Raw genomic sequence first — 22,739 nt, 5'->3', positions numbered from 1 at the left:
AGTGAATATTTGAGTATCAAAACTAAACTAGAAAGCACAGATTAACTAGGAACTGCATCAGTCCAATAAACGAGACTATATGCTTGAAGGATTACTCACAAAATGGTTTGAATTGGGAACAATAACAATGGTCTCGTCTATATACAGTCGCCCCCTTCACAGACTTGTAATAAAAATAACGTATTATTATGGTTTTAGGAGTATATACTCTAAGTCATGTCCTTGTTTTCTACTATATATGGTTTTGATTTGAATGAGAAAATAGCTGCTATTTTGACCCTGTTGTCTAGGCAGGCTAAGCTTAATCTTTCTCTATCCACCTGGTGGCATGGTGCAGACGAGAATCCTACTTTGGTATCAACACAGCTTAAATTTATAACCCTGCCAGCTAACATATATTCTTTAAAGCTACTTCAGATATCAGACATCATTTGAATCAATTTTGGTTTGATTGTTACAAATACTACATTCATATTACAATTTTTAATGTTTACACAAACAATTTTTACCTTCATTTTTAACGAAAGGTAAAATATATTTATTTCTCTAAGATTAATTAATCTAGTTTTAAAGTTTAAAGTTGAGGAGTGGGGTGAAGCCTTTACAATGTAAAATTTATGATTCTAATAAATATATAAATAAATACTTAAAAATATAAAATTAAAAAAAATAGTTTCAAACATAATTTTTGATTTTCAAAAATAAATTTTGAAAAAAAAGAAAAGCAATTCAAAAAAAAAAAATCAAAAAAAAATCAAAAAATATATTTATAAAACAGTTCGAATTTAAAAAATTATAATTCGAAAACATAAAAAAATATTTTTTTATTTATTTAAATAATTATTTATATATATATATAACAAGAGTATAAAAATCTTTGCCCCTTAATGAAGAAAATATTTTTGAAAATATCATTTCAATGGTGGTAAAAATGAATGGTACCATAAAAAGTGGTAAACTTGAAATTCACCCAAATGTTAAACTTAAAATACAGGACACCGTCACTAACTTTGCTGCTAATTTCCTCTCTTCCGGTTTCACGGGCCTCTTTTTGTTTCACGAGTCCTTATTCATTCTGTGTAAATTTTTTAAATCTTGAAAACAATGTGTCTTATGTTATGCTTTTCTTGGATGTCAAAGCCTATTACTATTGCACATAACTTGTTCTTTTTTTTTTTGCTAAATTGTAAATATCATTAGTTAAAATGAGCAGTTTGTCTCTACAATGGAAAGACTTTTACATACATCCTTCTTGGAAAAAAATTAAATAAAAAACAAGAAAGGGAGTAGTTATCGGCGGTTGAGAAGACTCGGTCATCTGATCCAAAGCACCATGAGGTTGTTGAAGTTGCGCTTGTTGCGCCGAGCGGTGATCGTGTTCCTCACATCTCTGTCCAATAATTTGAACGTTTCAGCTGAAGAGAGATAGGTATTGTTATGGAGAAAATTATTCCTCTGTCTCCATACGTGATATACAAGGACGTGGGTGACTAGTCTTCGCAGGGTAGATGGCGCTGATGGCGATTGGACTCTACACCAAGAGAGCAGCTCAGCCCAAGATATGAACGGTGGCTGTCGAGGAGAGAGCCTTGCGAAGACTGCAGCCCAAAGGTACACGGCAAACCTGCAGTTCAAAAAGAGATGGTCCCTGGCTTCATCTGCGGAGTTGCATAGACTGCATGTAGTGGTGATGTTCAGACCCCAAGAAGCCAGACGAGTTTTTGTCGGGAGCCTGTTGAGTGTAGTGAGCCACATATTAAAAGCTTGCTTGGGAACAGCACCTTTGAACCAGACTGTTGGTGCCCATGCTTTAGTTGATTCTCGAGGCCTGATCGCCTCCCAAGTTTGAGAGGAGGAGTACCCATTGCAGATCGAACCATTTACTTTCCAGTTGTAGGAGTCGTCTGTGTCTGTGCTCCTCGGGGGAGAGACAGATGTGAGGGCAATGTGAAGTTGGAGAGCCTTTTCAGATCTAGCGTGAGGGAGATCCCAAGATGTTACATTAGACACATCAGCAACCTTTGCGTTCAAGGGAATTCCGAGTTCGCTGGGGCCACCTTCTCCAAACAGTTCTACCAGCGGACCAGTTGGTAGCCATGAGTCAAACCAGAAACTGAGTACATAACTTGTTCTTGTGTGTTATTATTAGGCACCAATTCTTACGTTGAAATGGTTATTTGGTTGTAAGATAAGTTTGGCTGATACATTTTCCTATAAGTAATGCAGTGGTTTGCGGAGCTTTATCGATCACCGTCGGAGTTGTAATCCTCAGCAAGTCAAGTGTTGACAAGAAGGTTGGTTATCTCCAATTCTACTATATTTTCTATTATAAAATAGAGTTTAGAATAAAAATACTCTACTCGTATTCTATTTTTTACTTTATAATAGACTAAAAATGGATTTACTCTATATATAAAGTTGTTTTTTTTTCTATCACTCTATTTTCCATTTTAAAATATAGTATCATTTGAGTTTATCACAACTTTATTATAGAGTTATTCTATTTTAAAGTGAAAAATAAGGTGAACCATTGGAGATCGTCTTAGTACGAATTAGTTCAAGAACCAATATAATAACTTTGCTTCTGAAGAAGGTTTGCTTTTGCGTGCAAGTATAAAGAAAAACTTCTTGTTATCAGATGGATTAAGTTGTTTGAAGTCTTAGAGCTTTTTCTGTTAAAGACCAACTTAAAAGATTTTCCTGATTTTGTTTTTTTTTTTTTGTAACTGAAGATTTTCCTGATTTTGTTGCAGTTAGATACTACTGTAATCAATGTCAAAGATGCAACAACCTAATTACTGCACGGGTATTTTTCTGCTATTCATTCAAATCAACATGCAGTGGCAAAAAACTAATTCATAAACTACTACAATTTGTGCCACCAAAAATGTCTGAAACTTTCTAACCACGAACTATGCGGTTGGATTAAAGAACCAGCTATGTCGTGGGGTTACTTACATATTTTTCCATTAAAAATATGACAATTCTGTTTCATATGTAAAAAGACCCCGTTGTTTTTGAGACAGCATGCATGTATACCCAGTGCCGAGTCCGGTGGTGCCTAAAGCACATTCAAAAAATGTTTCCCCTTAGTTATAAATTTTTTTTGTTTTTGCATTTTTAACATTATTAATTTTTTTTTTAATAGTACATAAATATCAATAATTGTTTTGCAAATTTTCTTTCATAGTTATTCAAAATTTTTGAATAACCAAGTGTTTTAACTAGTTCATGTTCTATTAATATTATAGACAATACATTTAATAACTTATGAAACATATCCCAACATAAATAATTTTGTTGAACTTTAGTTTTAAAAAAAAAAGTAAACATTAAAACGAGAGATATAACAATTCTAGCAACAGCCAGTGAACAATGGAGAACATAGATAATTAAAAATGGTCAATTTTGAATTAGTAGAATACAATAAATAATTGGAGAGCATAGACTAAATTTTTATATATTTACTCTCTATATTTATTGTTCTATATACTAAAAATAAACAAAGATTCTATTAAAAGCAATTGTATCCGTTGCCACTCATTTACTTGCAATCATTATTAAAAGAAGACTTAATCTGATACAAAACGAAGCAATCGAACTCTACTTAGGTAGGAAAACAAGACAAGTTAACAGACCACTAGACCAAAGAGAAATTTAGAAATGCAGTGCCTCCAAAATGTTAATAATATTTGGCGCCTAAAACCCAAGCTTTATGAGCTATAAAATTCAGAATGTTTGATGAGTTTAAATCTCAAAATATAATTACATTTAATTAATTATTTTAGCACAATTTACAAGTTGTAATTTAAAACTTGTATTGCATAATATAGAATGCAAACGTAAAAAAGAAATATTTAGACATTTTTTCTGTTAATAACTTAGAGCACCATAGACCCATTTGACTTTATACTGTATATATATTTTAATAGTTTAAAATAGTCAGTCATAAAGTGATAACTGTAAGAAGAGATTCAGAATCTCCGGATCAGAGGATTACAAAGCGAAGAAGATCTAGATTATGAAAAAAAATGGAGAAGACTCTTACAAGGCACCAAATCGACATGAAACTTGACTCGAACAGAGCATCCAAAAGTGGAATGGTACAAAGGAATTTGGCTCTCTTAATTACAACACTCCGAAGTATTCATTCACAACATGGATTGCCATCAAGAACCGGCTCCCGACAGGTGATCGAATATCACAGTGAAACACAAATCACCTGCAAGTTGTGCTCAACAAAGACTGAAACCCGTAGCCACCTGCTCTGTGAATGTTCTTTCTCAGAGGAAGTCTGGCGAAACTTAACTCAGAAACTGCTAGCTTTGCATTATACAAGAGAATGGGATGAGATTAGTTGTCTTCTTAATGATCAGACGGGGAACAACGTTCAAAGGTTTCTTCTCAGTTACGTTACTTGGTTGAGCTCGGCCTGAAGGAGGAGGAAACATCTGCGTCATGAAAGACAGAAAAAAACGTGAGGTTTAAGGATCTTAAAATCTCTGACAGAAACAGCATTAAATACAATGAGCCCAAGCAACTAAACTAGTCAAAAGTTGCTTGAGGACAGTGTCGTAAACATATGTATATCTAGCTGCGTCATAGATGATTAAGGATAAAGTTACCCACCATCAATGCTTCGGGAAGACCTTCGGCTGTGGCGGCTTCACTGAAACCACCGCCAGCGAATTGTATGGACGTTTGGCCAATGCAAGAAAATATCAACATCTCTTGTCCAGCCACTCCTTTGTACCAAGCAACCTACGAAGACGGAAATAATCAGAATAAAATGGAAAAAAAAAACGCCCAATAAAATGTCAATGCTTGTATTTGGATATTACAGTAATGGAGCGTAACACGTACCACAAATGAACCATGAGAATTGAAGATGACCAGCGATAGCTCAACGTTGGAAACAGGGTTCCTCTGCAAGTTTAGAGGATACATAAAGACTCATCAACCATCGAATTAGACATTAAAAACTGTCTACTCGCACTCTCTCTCTCAATTTTTCTGTCGCAATGATTTGACAGATTACGGCTGTTTTAATATGTATGTATCGGGGTTCTTGCTATTGGAATTCTTAATATATGTGTTATATATATATATATATATGTATATATTATATATGTATAAATAATTGTGGAGTCCACAATTTTTGTGGAATCTCATAGGTAAAGGTTCTTAAAAGAAAATTTTAAGAATTTGTAAGAACCTTTATTTATGAGATTTTATAATAATTGTGGACTCTAAAATTATTTACCCATACATAATATTTCATTCGTTTTTTAAAGTTACATATTCTAGATTTTTCACACGTTTTAATAAAACACATTAAATTTACATATTTTTGTGTGTTTATCTTTTTCCATAATTTTAAGCCAATAAAAATTCAGCTAGTGTAGTTAAGTTTTTTGAAGTTTGCAATTAGTTAATAAAATATGCATTGAAAATATAAAAAATAGATTGTTTTGAAACAATTTTTTTCTCTAAAATATGTAACTTTAAGGAACGGAGTAAGTATATACATACATACATATATATATAATATATATATATAAAAATTTAATGGAGAGAACCCGCATTAGAGATGATCTAACACTAATATACAGAAACAACTGTTCTCTCAAGAATGAAAACTAGAGTTTTCCTAAAAAATTAGGAAGATGTTAAGGTACCATATGGAACTAACGAATAGAGGAAGTCATGGTGAAGAACCAAGCAATCTGTCGACTCTCATCAAAATAATTGACAAATAAGTCAGAATCGAAACATGGTTTTCTTTTTTTATGATGGGCATATTCCTATTCTTTCTTTTTCTCCTTTTTTTTTCTTTCAACTAAAGTAACACTAATTGGAAAAATGTTTTCTTGTTAAACAAATTTAACATTCATTCAAAAAAAGTGAGAACTTTACTATCTTTTTGATGAGATTAATTAATATCATCCACTAACATATTAACATCTCTAGAACCAGTTTCTCAAAACATTTTAAAGTCTTCCGTGAAAGAAACTCATCCTTTTTTTTAATTACTTTAATTTTTTCATTCTTGAGAAACCCACACAGATATTATCATTGTAACTGCTTTAAAACTGATATATGCATATTTTAGGAATTAGTATAAACGATTGAATCTAAATGCAATATAATACGTGACAATCAGCGAACGTATTGTTTTGTATAGACATTAATACATTTCTTTAAAACACTATTACACATTAATCATTGTTATGATCTGTGACATTCAACAATCATAAACATCGCACTAAACCGGATTGGTTAAACTGCGAAGTTGGTACAAGAATTAGAAGAAGGAGATAACCGGGTTGGTTATTAGAAGTCGGCTTCTGGTTCAGAGAGTACCGGTCTCCTTTATATATCGAAGGAGAGAGGAGGAGTTAGTTACAACGAGAAGATTCAGCTGCATTCAGCTAGAAAGAATAGACTTTACAGAATCAGAGAAAGATAGAAGATTGTTCTTGAGTTTGCTGTGATTGTATCTCTTGATCATCTTTCTTGTATACTTTCGGAGTGATTAGTGAAGTGTTGCTTGTGCCGTCAAGCCCCAGATGTACCGGTTCCTAATCGGATCCCGAACTGGGTTACCAAATCTCTGAGTCTCTTTCATCTGTTCTTTACTTGTTCTTGATTAACTAAACGAGAGCGTGAGTGGGGTTGAGGAAACAAACACAGTAAGATAGAGAGCGAACTGAGATTAGGATTACGAATTGGAGCTTGGGAGATCGATTCTTCTCAATCATGATACTACAAAATAAGAAAAAGTAGATTCCTGTATTTAAGTAGAGATATATCTGAAAACAGCTTGCACATTTACATTAATGCAAAATCTTACCTCACAAATGGAATAATATAAGCACTAAAACAGAAACCTTGATACACATTTTTAAAACAGTAGTACACATATGACATATTCATGATACATAGCATTCATGTATTTAAGTAGATGTATACCTGAAACAACTTGCACATATTTACGTTAATGAAAACTTTTACTACAAACAGAATAATATAATCACCAAGTATGAAACAAATAAAACTAAAAGATAATATTATCATATAAACCGCTCCATAATTATACACCTGATATGTAACGTTTTTAGACTGTATATATGTTAACTATTACATAATATTTGTTTCTTTCTTTTTTTTGTTAATACATGCAGAAGGTCCACAATCCCTATATAAACAAACATTAACAACATAGGTTAGCAACAACAACGATTAACAAAAAATTAAGTTACTTCCAATTTTGTAATCATCTCTTCAAACCAAAAAAAATGGGAAGCAAAAGAGTGACCATAATGTTCATTACGATGATGGTAGTCATTGGAAACTTTGTCGTTCAAACAGAAGCTCAAGCTTATCCTTTTAGAAGTTGTTTCCCAGGTTGTATTGTGAGTTGTGCCATTGAGAAGAAGTTTCCAACTGGTTTGATGTGTCCATTCACTTGTTTCATGACATGTCTTCCTCCTCCAACATCAAATATTCCTTCTCCTCCTTCTCAAATGATTTCGGCAAACGAAAAAATTGATAATAATAATGTTTACTGTAAACTTGGTTGTGCTACTCATCATTGTCTTCCTCTTTCTTCTCTCCAAAATCCCAGTAAGTTTCTTTATTATTTCTAAGAAAGCGATTTTGTTTGGTTAGCACAAACACATTTTCATTCTTGATTATATGAAAATATCTTATCAATCGATAACTATATATATATATATATATATATATATATATATATATATATATATATAGTATCTTTCTTTTTGTCAAACATAATATCTACTATTATGGATCTTATTTTATTTAGTTGATGGTTTTTTCTGTTGTTCGTGGAATGATCAGATGTTGACAAAGTTGTGGACTGTGTCGATTCATGCTCAGACAGATGCTCCAACAAGAACTAGAAGCAAATTTATTAAATGTTATTTTATGATAAAAAACGATGTTTAAGTATCATAAGATATGAGCTAGAGTAGTTTGTATCACTACAATTCAATCAAAATATTGTGCTACAAGCAAATCAACAGATGAATTTGTGGACCAAACAAAAACAAAATGATAAAAGAAGGACATTTAATATTACTGTGGCAATCTTATATATTTGTAAGGATTTTTAACGTTAAAATTCTTCAACTAAATTTATTCTGGGTGAACTCCTCCAAACTAAATATTTAACGATAAAACCCTCAAACTAACTTTATTTAATGAATAAAACCGTAGCATGTCATATTTTCCAATACTACCGGTAAATCTTTAGTTTAGGGTTATCTACGTTAATGAAATATAGTTAGTGAGTTTTACCATTAAAAATTTAAAAAATAAAAAAAATTCAAAATTTTATGATATTATCTGAATTTTTTTATAATATTATCTAAAAATTCAATTTATCTAAATATTTTTCTTGTTTTTTTTTACATTTTTAATCTTTTAGTAATTTTATTACAGGTAAATCTTTAGATAATTTTTGTTATATTTTGGGTTTTTAATTTTTTAATTATACATTTATAATTTTGATTTTAAAACAAATCAAAATTTTATAATATTATCTAAAAATTAGTAACTTCAGTTTTCAAAATTAGCATTTTTTTAAAAAAATTTTGTAAATATATGAGTTTGATGTGTTTTTAACATCAACATTATATATGTATAAATTAAAAATGTAAGAATCCATAAAATATAATAAAAATTATCTAAAGATTTATTAATTACATTTCATTTGATCAGATATAATTTTTATTATATTTTCTTGTTTTTTACATTTTTAATCTTTTAATAATTTTATTACAGGTAAATCTTTAGATAATTTTTGTAATATTTTTTGGGTTTTTACTTTTTTTTTAATTTATACATATATAATGCTGATTTTAAAACAAATCAGACTCATATAATACAGGAATTTTTTAAAATGCTAATTTTAAAATTTAATGTTATTATATTTTGGAGTTTTTGATTTTAATGGTAAAACCCTTCAATTATGTTTACTTAAAATAGAAATTCCTAAACTAAATATTTACCTGTAATAGTAGTAATTATGACATGCGAGAGTTTAATTCATTAAATAAAGTTAGTTTGAGGATATTTTTGTTAAATACTTAATTTGGGCTTTTTTTATGCAAAACAAACTTATTTAAGAAGTTTTAAAATTCAAAATCCTATTTGTAATAATTAACTGATCTGTTCCATTCCCTCCACTGTCAGCAATACGATCATATTGGCAAGGTACCAATACTATGGTTTGCCTACCAGTTTCGCTAAATTTCATGCCCCTATATTATTAATCAATACTATTAAAACAGAAGCAATTTTTATCTACTTACAAATAGTCTAGGTTGGACCATTATATTTAATTATATTTCCTATTATTTCTACTCATATCTAATTTAATTGTTAAATATACAGCATACCTAAAATTAAGGAACTAACTAACTAATCTATTATTTTTTAAACTAATGAATTTAATTTATATTAATTCGAAATTCAAATAATTAATCAATTATATTTTAGTTATTAATGTAATAAATAATTATATATATATATATCTATTCATTCGTATATATACAACTATATATTAATCCAAATGCAAAAAAAAAAAAATTGTTCAAAACCCTCACCAAATACATAAAAATATAATTCTTATAGTTACAGTATTAAAATATATATAAATATATATTATAAAATAAATATTAATAGTAATTATATGATGAAACATGTTACTATTGATAGTTTAATGAATATATTTTTTACGGGTTACTCAAAAAGACATGTAATATATATATCAAATATAAACCAATTGAACAAATATATTAACACATATATATCATAAAACATTACATTAACATAAATCGAAGCCAAAGAGTAAGAGTCAATATTTTAAATGTTTAAAAATATAATTATATATATATAAATTATAAAAATTAAGAAATAAATATAATAAAAATATATATCAAAATTAAAATAATAAATATTTACATTTCTAATGCGAATAATGAAATTAACTTTTAAATTTAAAATAAGTCATAGACAAAACATCAAAAAGTATCTAATAATATGTGAATAACAAAAGTAAACTAACTAAATAAACAATTTTTTTTTTTTTGAAAACGTAAATCATTAATTTGTAATAGACGTATACATATTATTGATGCTCAAATCTATTTTATTTTTAGTATGTATCCACTCAAATATTAATCTATTAACAAGATGGAATTTTAGTTGGACTAAAATTGTATTAAAATTAGAATATCAATTTCATAATATATTCACTATTCATCTGAACGTTCATGAATATATATTACAATACTCTAAATATAATTATAAATCAAACCGGATTACATATTGGGTCATATATCAGTTCAACCGATAACCAGATCTTGGGTTTTAACGGTTGTTACGGGTTTTATAGAATTTTTAAATAACCCTTTTTTTTTTTGAAAACTAAAATGGATTACATATGAACCACCGAATTTGGCAATTTAACTGCGGGTCGGGTCGGATTTCAAAACATTGAATATAATTTTTTATTTGTAATATCTAAGTGTAGATACAATTAAAATACAAATTTATATCAAATAAATTTGAAATGTTTCGAAAATAATCCCGCGCTTTGAAAGCGCGGGTCAAAATCTAGTAAAATATTAATGTGTAAAACACAAGCCTATTTGATTTTAGGACAGAATCTGAGTAGTGATACAATTATTTATGGACACTAGCTATATTTAACATCAAGCTCTTTTCACTCCAGTAAGGGTGGAGTGAATAATGCAATATTTTGAAACCCCGATTCGGACATAGAACCGGACGATTTATCGGATCACCAGGTTATTGGGTTGAAGGCGGATTAGTAAAAAAAATAATTTTATTATATAATAATATATTAGCTATGAAAATAAAAATATAAAAAATAAAATAACTATTTTCTAAATATTTTAAAACATAAAATAATAATTTGGATATGTATATAATTTATGTTTCAAAAACATTTGGATAATACTTAACTTTAGTTCCTATATTTTATTTTTGTTTCACATACAAAATATCAGAAAAGATAGTTTAGATTCATTTTCTTAACAAGTTAAGAGTTATGGCATCTAACAAAAATATCAAGATTTAAAATTCATAAATATTTAAATGTTTAGTATGCATAATAAAATTAAACTTCAAATCTAAATAAACCAAAACTAAAACATCATTGTAACAAATTGTCGATAACAAAAATAAAACTAAAACCTAGCATAAATTTAGAATACAAAAAAAAATTCTAAATGCATAGTTAAAAACTTAAAAAAAAATAGAAATTATCAATTGGTTCAACCAGTGATTTAACTGGTAACTGAATTTTTGATTTTAGTGAGTTTTTGCAGGTTTTATTGGGTTTTTAAATATTAGATTTTTTGCAAAACCCAAACCGAATTTATTTTGTGTCATCGAATTTACCGGTTCAACCGCGGATCCGGATCGGGTTTCAAAACACTGAGTGAATGTGTAATATAGGTTAAGTTTAGTTGTTTTTCTTGTAGAGTACGCACTCATCTACATAATCTTATATCCCGATAACTTGCAGCGGTAGTTTGCCTGAATGGAAATGTAACATAGTCCCTTATATATGTTCCAATAATTTGCATTCCATTAACTTTTTACTACTTTGTTGTTATTTATAGTCTGGTTTTGATGTTCATATATAGATCCAATACTTTGCATTCCGATCACTTTTTACGACTTTGATGTAATTTATTCATCAGTTGCCAATCTCACAATTACCTCAAGCATTGATTTTTTATATAGTATCTAGTATATCTAGTTCAAGAAATTATTTTTTTGTTGTTGTATTTGATGTTTTTTTCATCTTCTGTTACAAAAGAAAATCAGTGAATAAAATTGTAAACTGAACATATTCAGCATATAATTTTAATTTGGTCAAAACTTATTCGGAAATAAGTTATAACAACAGTAATATACTAAGTTTTAAGAATTTTGATAATTTTAGATCTCAAAATTTAAATACATATATTTTTTTAGCAGGCAACTTATAATTTTTAGTTCAAAATATGTATGACACAATATGGAAATCATGCTCGTAAATCGTTATTAATTTATGAGAAGTTGTTGAATATCTATCTATCTATCTATCTATATATATAAAAAATTGTTTTATCCCTCTTTAGAGAGACACATCAGATGCCAGCTAGGAAATTCGTGTCATGAGAGCACGACATGTGTCCGCAAGAATGAAACTCACTGTATCATTTAACATGTAACATGATGGGCTTTATTTGAAGAAACAGAGTACGTTGTAACATGATGGGCTTTATTCTTCTCGCACGGCTGTAAAGATAATTAGGGTTCTTCTTTTTTCCATAACTCATGATCTGCAACAACAATGAAGTTTCAGGTTGTTGAGTGATAGATTCGTCGTGGGCTACAATAATTTTATTTGGGCTGTTACAACAAAAAAGGCCAGCTGCTTACACTCACCTTCTTCAGCAATGGATGTCATCGACATCTATGGTTCGTCGTGCTCATCAAATTCTCATTCATCTCCAATAATGGAGTTCTGGAGAGCTATTCGAGACAAATCGTGATGATGATTCCCTGGATCGAGAAGTCTTAGTGTCGTTTCATCTCCGGTTCTTCTCCCCCGAACCGTTACACGATTAATTGATTGTCTGTCATTAAGATATCGTTAACTCTTTCAACCTACCGCTACCACGATTTCACAGTCAATGCATCTTCCCTTTCTTTAAGGCGGTGCATCTACAGCTATAAAAAGGTTAGTATACATACCGTAAGCATCATCCTCACAAGTCTAAATAACACTTGAATCTGATTGTTTTCTTACGTCTGTCGATAGGTTTTCTCTTTTGAGTTTTCATGTTTGTTCATATTGAATCTGATTATCTTTGATCATCAATCGTGTGTTTGAGATCATTGATTCAGATTTTATTTATCTGATATCCTTATCGGAATTTAGGGCTGCTTAGATCGATTTCAGTTGAATCGACATTTTTTTGTTCGAATTGGTATGATGTTTTGTGTGGGTTAATTTTGATTCAGACAATCAATTCTCTGTAACCAGGACCAAGCCGACCAGATCTTGGGAAGAAGAAACTCAAGTAGCAAGCTAAATAATCTTTTCCTAACGTGGCAATATCTATATACTGTATGTTTTCTTTTCATACTCAGGTAGGTAGCATGATTATGTCCCAGATCCTTCCATGGTTTCTATCGGGTTTGTCAAATCTCTTTTTTTATCTGAATCATCTTATTGACTTAGATTGAATAATATAATTTCCATTTCGTTTCGATTTGTGTTTATCAAATGAGCAATTTTGTTTGTGTTTGTCTTTCTCTTCCCTCGCCACAAGATCTTCTGATGAACACTATGAATCGCTTCTAATCGTTTTTGTCATATCTACCATTGGCTCAACACAAACACATGGAGATCGAAACCATTCAGTATGAAGCGGACTTCGTCGGAAGTGTATGGCGAAGATTCTCTGTGAAGAGATGGAGTTGAGATGAGGATGAGAGCTCCTATTTCTCTTTGAAGAAATTTACGGACGGCTCAGACTATTAATCAGTTAGCGCCTGTCCTGATGTGGAAAGAGCTTTTGTTTTTTTATGCTCGCCGGCCGCGTTAAAGAAGATGTATTCTTCGGCACCGTTTGTGACTTTGTGTTATCCCCGAGTTTGTAACATGTGTTTTTAAGAAGTGACTTCGTTTTATTAAGCCTTATCAACTTCATGGGTTCCTTTTGGGCGTACGTTGGAAAACATATTTGGCTTTGAACGCAGCAGTCGATTAGTCTCTCTTAATCTCTATGTGACTATAACCTCTTTGCCTTTAACTCCATCAATGTAGAAAACCCATCACTTAGGGCCTGACTGGTTCAAACGCAGCGGTTGCGGTTGCAGGAGTTTGTGGATGCGGGAGGTTGCGGTTTCTAACGATTTTAAGAGATTTGTACGACTGGTACTGCGGTTAAAAATTAGTGCGTTTGCGGGTGACTTATGACTGGTTAACTACCAAATACGGTAACAGTCAAATAATAAACTAACAATATTTATATTTAATATAATTATAAAAATATCAAAAATCAGAAAATTATAATAAATATAAAATTTATATTTAGAAAGTTATAATTTTAATTTTTGAAAATTTATTGAAATTGTTTTTATTATAAAATTTTATAATATTAATTAAAATATAATAGATATATTTTGATATTTTCATAATTTCAATTTTAAATATTTTTACTTTTGTATATATATTGTTTTTAAAAAGAAAAAATTTACACTCCCGCAACCGCCCGCAAACGCTAACAGGAGCCAGCTTTTGAATTTATGAGATTCGGAGCGGTTTGAAGCGGTTTAAAACGATTTGAGTGATTGTTGCAAACCGCCGACAACCGCTACTAACCGCAAAAGCTGCGTTTGCTGGGGGTAGCGGGAAAACCAGTCACCCTCGGGTCTGACTGGTTCAAACGTAGCGGTTGCGGTTGCGGCTGCGGGCGTTTGCGGATGCGGGTGGTTGCGGTTTCTAGCGGTTTTAAGAGATTTGTACGACTGGTTCTGCGGTTAGAAATTGGTGCGTTTGCGGGATACTTATGACTGGTTAACTACCAAATACAGCAGCGGTTAAATAATAAATTAACAATATTTACATTTTATATAATTATAAAAATATCAAAAATCATAATATTATAATAAATATGTAAATTATATTTTCGAAGTTATAGTTTTAAATTTTTTAAATTATAGAAAATATTTTTATTTTAAAATTTTATAATATTAATTAAAATATAATAGATATATTTTAGTATTTTTATAATTCCATTTTAAAAATTTTATTTTTATTTTTATTTTTGTATTTATATGGTTTTTTTAAAAAAAAAGAAAAAAAAATATCCTCCCGCAACCGCCCGCAACCGTAAACGCTAGCTGGAATCAGCTTTTAATTTTAAGAGGTTTGGAGCGGTTTGAAGCGATTTGTAGCGGTTTGTATGATTGTTTCGAAACGCTGTCAACCGCTACCAATCGCAAAAGCTGCGTTTGCGGGTGGTAGCGGGAAAACCAATCAAGCTCTTAATCTAACTGAAAAGATCCGTTTTTAGCCTCTCTTCCAATTCTCCAATCAAGAGAAAGCGTGCTTTTTTCCTCTGTTATGAAAACATGGTTATTAAATCATCTTTGTTTTAACAGGACAAGGGAAGGCTCTTCTCTCTTTGTCTTCTTGAAAGTTGCTCAAACTATTATCTCATGTCAAAATATTCCACTGTAAAGAAGACAGAATGAGAAGATGACTCGAGAAGCCCACTGGAGTGATTTATTTTTCTTAGACCTAAAGTTTCCTCAACATGTTCAACCAACATACAAAAGCAGCAGATAAGATAAAACAAAAGTAAGTAGAGTGTTACCTAGAATACCGATAATCACTCACCAGCTCAGGTAGGAGCTTAGCATACATGTGTAACGACCCAATTTCGCAGGTCCAGCAATGCCCAATCAGTTTAAAGGAAACTCTAGGTGAGTTCCTATTTAAACAGAGTCAGCCTATTATTTTATTCAGAAAAAGTCTAAGGCGTCGAACCCCTGTAGATTTAGAGCCGTCAGAGAGAGATATTGGTGAACTGTCTCAGCCACCGTCGACTGAGATCAGATCCGTCACGCCGCCGCCGTCTCACTCCTTAGGTAATCCGCAAACCGCCTTTTACGATTGGTTAAGTGTTGGCTGTTTAGTAAATCGTCGATATCTCTCTAACCATTGGGTTTCTCGCGATTTCAAGGCCACCAGTGTGTTCGTGACGTTGAGATGAGTCCGGAGCAGGAGTTTCAGCCCGAGATCCGCCGCGACGCGCCCACACGCGCAGGAGGAAGTTTTCGTGCGTGAAGCGCACAGGCCGCCATCTCCGCCGGACGTTCGCCGGAGCCACCGCAGCCGGCCACCATCCGTTCGCTGCCGGGAAGCCGCTGCCGCATCGTCGCCGCGTCTCCGCCGGCGCCGGTGATTTTCCGGTAAGCCACCACCGTTTGGCCGCCGCCGGCGACCGGTCTACGGCGACTCGCCGGTAACTCGGTGACTCAGCCGAGTTGACTCAGCGAGTCAAGCCGTTGACCAGTCAAGCCGGTTCGGTTAGTCAATTGCTTTTATTATTGATTAAACCGATCGATTATTGGGAATTGGTTTGGTTTGGATTAAACCGAATTGAAATCAATTTTGATCTTGTCCAATTGAAATCGAATCCGGCTAAGGAAAACCGATGGTTCAATTCGATTTCGATTTGGTCAAAGGTTGACCGGCTTGGGTCAGAGTAGACCGGGTTGACCTTTGACCAGCGGGTTGACTTTTTGACCAAATCGCCGGTTATCCGTTTTGGACCGTTCGAAGGGCGTTCTGACTTGATTTTTCGCCCTGATTTCAGATTTGGAGTTTGTTTGAGCAGCTGGAGTTCATAGCTATCACTTTTCCACATTGCTAAGGTGAGGGTCTATTCCGTAAATCCCGTACCAGTGTAGAATTCTCTCTATCGTAGTTTAGATTTCGAATCATGATCCGTCTGTTTGAATTGAGTCTTGATTGTTAGTTAGTTCATTCATTGTAAACTGGAACTAGGGGTCTAGAGGATTCAACCTTTGATTGGATTGTGTGATGTTAAGAGATGCGATATATATATATATATATACATAGTTATTAGTAGGGACTATGTGCGCGGGCGGGGGCTCAGAGATGTCTGGGCTAGCGACGCTACTTTGGTTGTGCGGGCAGGGGTTCAGAGACGTCTGGACTTGCGATGCTACTTGTGCGGGCGTGTGGTGCAGAGACGTTTGTACACATGCTGTACTAGCGACGCTACGTATTATATATCCATATGAGGAGATGCGGGGTGTATGGACTAGCTTTATGCTATCATCACATTGTTTGGTTTGTGTGATGCGCTAGGCGTCGTGTGTGTTCATGTTAGAGCTAAACTTCCATAGTGGGAGTTCTATTTACTCAAGTTAGTGGTTTGCGTGTTTAGCATCCCCATACCTCACGGAGTAACTCCCCTGTTACTCACCCCTCTTATTCCTTTTCCTTTTTAGGTGAGACTGACGAGCAGGAGTGATTGCTATCGGATTGGTGCTTTGGGAGTTCTATTTCTTTTATTTTCAGACTTTCGATTTTATGATTTTATCGATATTTCGAGATTTATCTATTTTATTGCATTTATGGCTATTTATTGGATTTATGACTTTAGAATTGACTTTTGAGAAGTAATAAATGAAGATTTCAGATTTTTTATTTATTTAAGTTATTTCGGAAAATACGGGTATTACAACATGTCGCACCACAGCTTCTCCTGATTCGCCATGTGACCACACCTCACCAACCTCATTTGGTTCAAAGAGTATCTTTGACTAAACTCATTAAAATATAAAATATAATCTTACAAAGAAATAAATATCATTATTGAAGTGTGAAATGTGAGTAATTTTACTAAAATATACAATATGTATTAGATAGTGACATTTAAAAATCGTTATTAACATAACTAAGAAATAAATAATATTAGAAAACTTCAAAATTGTGTCCTTTTTCTCAGCCATTTTACAATTATTTGTTTAATATTATGAAAAACTATTCATAATACTAAAAAATTAAAATAAACAGATAAAATAATTTAATAGTATATAACCCAAAGATATTGGAAAATGTTATAATTTAAATAATAAAAACTTGACTAATATGTATTATTTTTAAATGATACAAAATTATATTAGATATTTACTCTAACTATTAACATTATTTTTAAATTATCATCCCATCGTAGGGTGGACCGGTCTTAGTAATAAAATATAACTTAGCTCCACATTTTTCTCGTAAGAAATTATACCATGACTATTCTATTATAAAACGACTGAATTTAAATACGACAGAAATCATGACCATCAACTAAGAGTATTTTTTCATACACATTAATACATACTTTTTTAAACACTTTTATACAGACGCATTAAATGTAACAACAAGAAATGCATTAGACGTAAGAACAAGAAAAAATAGATTCATGTATTTAAGTAGATGTATATCTGAAAAGAGTAATTCTTGGGTTCACCCCCTAGGGTGAATCTCTAGGTTCACCAACCAATAGTGTTTGAGTATTTGATATTTGATATCTTTTAAAAAAGAAAACAAGATTGAATTTCCAAATAAGATTATCTTTTTAAAATAAAACAATAAAAATACATAAAAATAGTTACAAAAAATAAATAAATAAATATTTTTAAGTCTTCAGCAAAATACTAAATCCTATACCCTAAATCTTAAACCCTAAACCTTAAATTTTGGATAAACTCTAAACGTTTGAAAATCTTAAACCCTAAATCATACATTAAAAACTAAATTTTAATAACACTAAACCCTAAATCCTAATCACTAAACCCTGAACCTTTGGATAAACCCTGAACCCTTGGATAAATCATAAACTGTAAATCAAAAATATTTAAAATTAAACTCTAGAGTTTATGATTTATCCAAGGGTTCAGAGTTTACCCAAGGGTTTAGGGTTTAGTGATTAGGATTTAGGGTTTAGTGTTATTAAAATTTAGTTTTTAATGTATGATTTAGGGTTTAAGATTTTTAAACGTTTAGAGTTTATCCAAAGTTTAAGGTTTAGGGTTTAGGGTTTAAGATTTAGGGTATAGGGTTTAGTATTTTGCTAAAGACTTAAAAATATTTATTTATTTATTTTTTGTAACTATTTTTATGTATTTTTATTGTTATATTTTAAAAAGATAATCTTATTTGAAAATTTAATGTTGTTTCCTTTTTTAAAAGATATCAAATATCAAATAATCAAACACTATTGGTTGGTGAACCTAGAGGTTCACCTTAGGGGGTGAACCCAAGAATTACTCATCTGAAAATATCTTGCACACATTTACGTTAATGAAAACTTTTACCTCACAAACAGAATGATATAATCAACTAACCAGAAACAAATAAAATTAAAAGATAATTTTATCATATAATCCGATCCATAATTACACCTAATATGTAGTAACGTTTTGAACATATAAATGTTAACTATTACAAAAGATCTTTTTCTTTATTTTCTGTCAATATTCTATTATACAGAAGGTTCTACAATCTCTATTACTCTATATAAACAAACATTAACAACAGAAGGTAACAACATCCACGATCAACAAACAAAATACCACACATTTTATAAATAATCATCTCTTCAAACCAAAAAAAAAGTAAAAGAAAATGGAAAGCAAAAGAGTGAACATAATATTCATTACAATGATGGTTGTGATGGTAATGGAGAACTTTGTGGTTCAGACACATGCTCAAGACACACTCTCTTTTAGAACTTGTTATCCAGGTTGTATTAATGGTTGTTCCATTGAGAAGCAGTTACCAAAATTATTGTTGTGTCCATTCACTTGTCTCTTTACTTGTCTTGCTCCTCCAACATCAAATATTTCATCTCCTCCTTCTCAGATGATTTTCCCAAAAAAAATCGATCATATTGATTATTTTTGCAAACTTGGTTGTGCTACTCATCATTGTACTTCTCTTTCTTCTCTCGGAAGGCTGAGTAAGTTTTTTTCCTTTCAATTATATGAAAAGATATTTATTAATAGATAACCATGTATATAAATGTACTTAATATCTTATTTGTTGTCAAAACATAATATCTACTATTATAGATTTTGGTTGAAAATTATATAATTGATGAATTGCTATTGTTGTTTGTGGAATGAGCAGATGTAGACAAAGTTGCGGACTGTGTGGATTCATGCTCAGACAAATGTTCCAACAAGAACTAAAAGTGATATGATCTAGTCTTGTTTTGATAAAAGAATCCATGTCTAAATAACAAAAGATATGAACTGGTATAGTTTGTATCACTACAATATTCAATCCAAATAAATATTATTTCATGATTGAAAGTATTTGTGTTACAAGCAGATCATTAGATGAAACTGTCAGACCAAAAAAAAAAATGTTAGAAGAAATGATATTTATTATTGTAACAATATTACATAATTGTAATATATCATTCATAACTAATCTGGTTCGTTCCCTTCATCGTCATCAATAGAATCATATGGACAAAATAAAAATATATATTACTACGAGGATAGAAATGTGGATCAGCATCTGCTATTTGCCCAATAACAACGCCTTACTGTTAATGCGGTGTAGATCTGATCCAGTTAAGGTGACTGCATAATCTAACTGGGTTCGAGAAAGGCAGATGCTACTCAACGATGTTGCACATAGAAGATTTTTAGATAAGTATTATACGGAAAGATTCTAGAGTCAATTGGCTCATAATACAAAAACAACATGGATATTAGCAATCTATCTATAATAGTAAACTATGGTGTCTAACAACTTATGTACCATTATGTGGGATTTTGGGTATTCACCTAATTAGGAAGAAAGTTCTGTGTATAGGATGCAATTTCTCAAGATTTCTATAGAAGTATGCTTTGAAAATAAATAAAAAAATTGACCAGAATCTTAGAATAAAAATAAAGAAGACTTCTACATCTTCTAATTATTTGATTTTAATACTAAATATATTATTATTTGTTGTCAATTGTGAAACTAACATGTGCAGACTTCTTGCAAGATTTCGGAGACTTCATGTGAATGTAAAACTTCTCTGGAAGTCTTTTTTAGATAAGTCAGAATTTTCTGCAAAACTTAGGTCAGTTAAAAAACTAACTTATTTATCATAAAAAAATTTTAGAAAACTCTACTCTATTTTTTTGTTACAAAAAAAAATAATTGCAAAACTAATCTATGAATTAAACAGAAGACTTTTAAAGAAGTTTTCTATGAAAGCACATAAAATAGTCAATTTCAAAACTAATCAATGAATTGACAAGAAGACTTCTTCGCAAACAGATCTGAAAAAATTCAAATATCATTCTTAGGTTCGGTGAGATTCACGCTTAGCTTCGCGAAACATATTGGAAAAAATTGTGAAACTTTACTTAATATAAAGAAAAAGTAAAAATTATGCATATAGTTTAATCATTTGTTTCATTCAAATAGAAAATCGATGAAAATATAATAAAAATATTAATAACAATGTAGTAGCAATTAATACACATCAAACAGTTTATATATATACTTTTTCATTTACATATATGAACAAAAAAAAATCTAAAGAGTATTATTTAAAAGGTATAATCTACAAAAATTTAAATAGAAAAATATAAAATCATGTTTTGCATACATTTTTATAATGTATATAAATCAGTTATATTAATTAATTTAAAATTAGTATAAACTAAAGATAAATTATTAACATAGATTCGCCTGTAGCACTAATAAATTCAGCAAGATAATACTGGACAATTCAAATAACCCTGAAACAACTATGAAAGACTGATTTTGCAAGATGTACCGAAACAACAATAAATCCGTCATCCCGAGGATGGGCGGTGGTACAGCTGGAAATTTTCAAAACAATGAGGAAGTAACTGTTAGACAATGATTGAAGAGTTTTCTTTAGACATAGAGAACGCTAAATATTATTTCAGGGATGGTTAAAATAACATTTTTTTTTGTCAGCAAACAAAGCAGACTCATGTAGACTCTGCGAACCACCCCGGTAGCTCTGCATCCATATGAACGACAAACGACGGTTGTTTTCTTCCACTGCGTGCGAGACTGTCCGCTTTTGAGTTCTGTGTCCGTGGTATATGAATGATCTGTGAGCTGCTGAAACTCCTCTTCAAAACTTTTATGTCTTCCAAATAGCTTGCAAAGGCTAGCCACTCTTCTGGTTCCCAAACCATCTTCAACAATTGAGCACTATCCGTTGCAAAAGTAACCCATGCTTGTCTAAGATTCCTCATACATTCCATTGCTCATATAAGGGCCTCTATCTCTGAGTGTAATGGCGACTGACTCGCTCTCGTGTTCCTTGCTCCCATTAGTCCATCGTAGCCTTCCAGTGTACTATATCATCCTTGCCCAGAAAAGCTATCCTCATTTTTCCAAGATCCATCTATAAAACACCATCTACCTGGTATACTCGTTATTATCGAAGATACAGGAACTTGGGTGCGTTCCATGTCTTGAGTCTGAGCATTTTGTGCTTCCACCCAAAGTAACGATTCTGTTTCTGCCAATTTGAGAGTATCTTTCGGGTCCATATCCAAATTGCTAAAAACTTTATTGTTTCTACCTTTCCATATATACTAGAGAATCCAAGCAAAGGAATGATCGTTCATTTGAGGGTTAAAGTAACATGAAACATCCATTAGATTGAAATTGCGACGCTACTGATATTATAGAAATCAACAATTCATTGTTCTCTAAAGCATTGATGAGTCAATTATTCATGTGATGAAGGTCACTTATATATTTTTCTTTTTTTACTAAATTGTAAATATCTTTACTTAAATAAAGGTTTGTGTGGATCATTAAACGCACATATTTGTATGTATCACACTAGAGCAAAAAACGTATCTGTAAGTAAAACATCAGAGAAAAAAAAAATAACGTCACAAACTCTTTAGAACAACAACGATTAATCATGTTCAAATTGACAGAATTAAATTGTATTGATGATAAATAAAGTTTTTTTCCTGACGGCTAACGCCATGTATAATTAATTCAAAAGGAAAAAGTTAACTTTTTAAGCTAATCACTCCAGAATTTCAGAGTTTACTTGGAAGAAAAAAATAGAGTTTTCCAAACGAACTCT

At 31.3% G+C, this 22,739-nt stretch overlaps 3 protein-coding genes and 1 long non-coding RNA gene across 4 annotated transcripts; 3 read left to right on the top strand and 1 right to left on the bottom strand.

Moving 5' to 3' along the window:
- Positions 1-1,314: 1,314 nt before the first annotated feature.
- On the bottom strand, positions 1,315-2,207 carry LOC111200724. The gene is made up of 2 exons (XM_022692031.2): positions 2,164-2,207; positions 1,315-2,113 (listed from the first exon to the last, which is right to left on the bottom strand). The coding sequence occupies exons 1-2, from the start codon at positions 2,205-2,207 to the stop codon at positions 1,315-1,317; spliced, it is 843 nt and encodes a 280-aa protein (XP_022547752.1).
- Positions 2,208-5,610: 3,403 nt separating this feature from the next.
- On the top strand, positions 5,611-8,398 carry LOC106352376 (thionin-like protein 2). Its single transcript, XM_013792016.3, has 2 exons — positions 5,611-7,626; positions 7,864-8,398. Exons 1-2 carry the CDS (start codon positions 7,299-7,301, stop codon positions 7,923-7,925), a joined length of 390 nt encoding a protein of 129 aa, XP_013647470.1. The 5' UTR covers positions 5,611-7,298; the 3' UTR covers positions 7,926-8,398.
- Positions 8,399-10,312: 1,914 nt separating this feature from the next.
- LOC125577617 lies at positions 10,313-13,837 on the top strand. Its single transcript, XR_007316028.1, has 2 exons — positions 10,313-12,787; positions 13,094-13,837. It is a non-coding gene; the product is annotated as an uncharacterized LOC125577617 (long non-coding RNA).
- Positions 13,838-18,842: 5,005 nt separating this feature from the next.
- On the top strand, positions 18,843-21,941 carry LOC125577616 (thionin-like protein 2). The gene is made up of 2 exons (XM_048739087.1): positions 18,843-19,604; positions 19,775-21,941. The coding sequence occupies exons 1-2, from the start codon at positions 19,271-19,273 to the stop codon at positions 19,834-19,836; spliced, it is 396 nt and encodes a 131-aa protein (XP_048595044.1). The 5' UTR covers positions 18,843-19,270; the 3' UTR covers positions 19,837-21,941.
- Positions 21,942-22,739: the final 798 nt, after the last annotated feature.

Source organism: Brassica napus, chromosome A9 (assembly GCF_020379485.1).
Source record: "Brassica napus cultivar Da-Ae chromosome A9, Da-Ae, whole genome shotgun sequence".
In the NCBI taxonomy this organism is placed as follows: domain Eukaryota; kingdom Viridiplantae; phylum Streptophyta; class Magnoliopsida; order Brassicales; family Brassicaceae; genus Brassica; species Brassica napus.
This window is presented reverse-complemented; position numbering and strand designations above follow the sequence as displayed.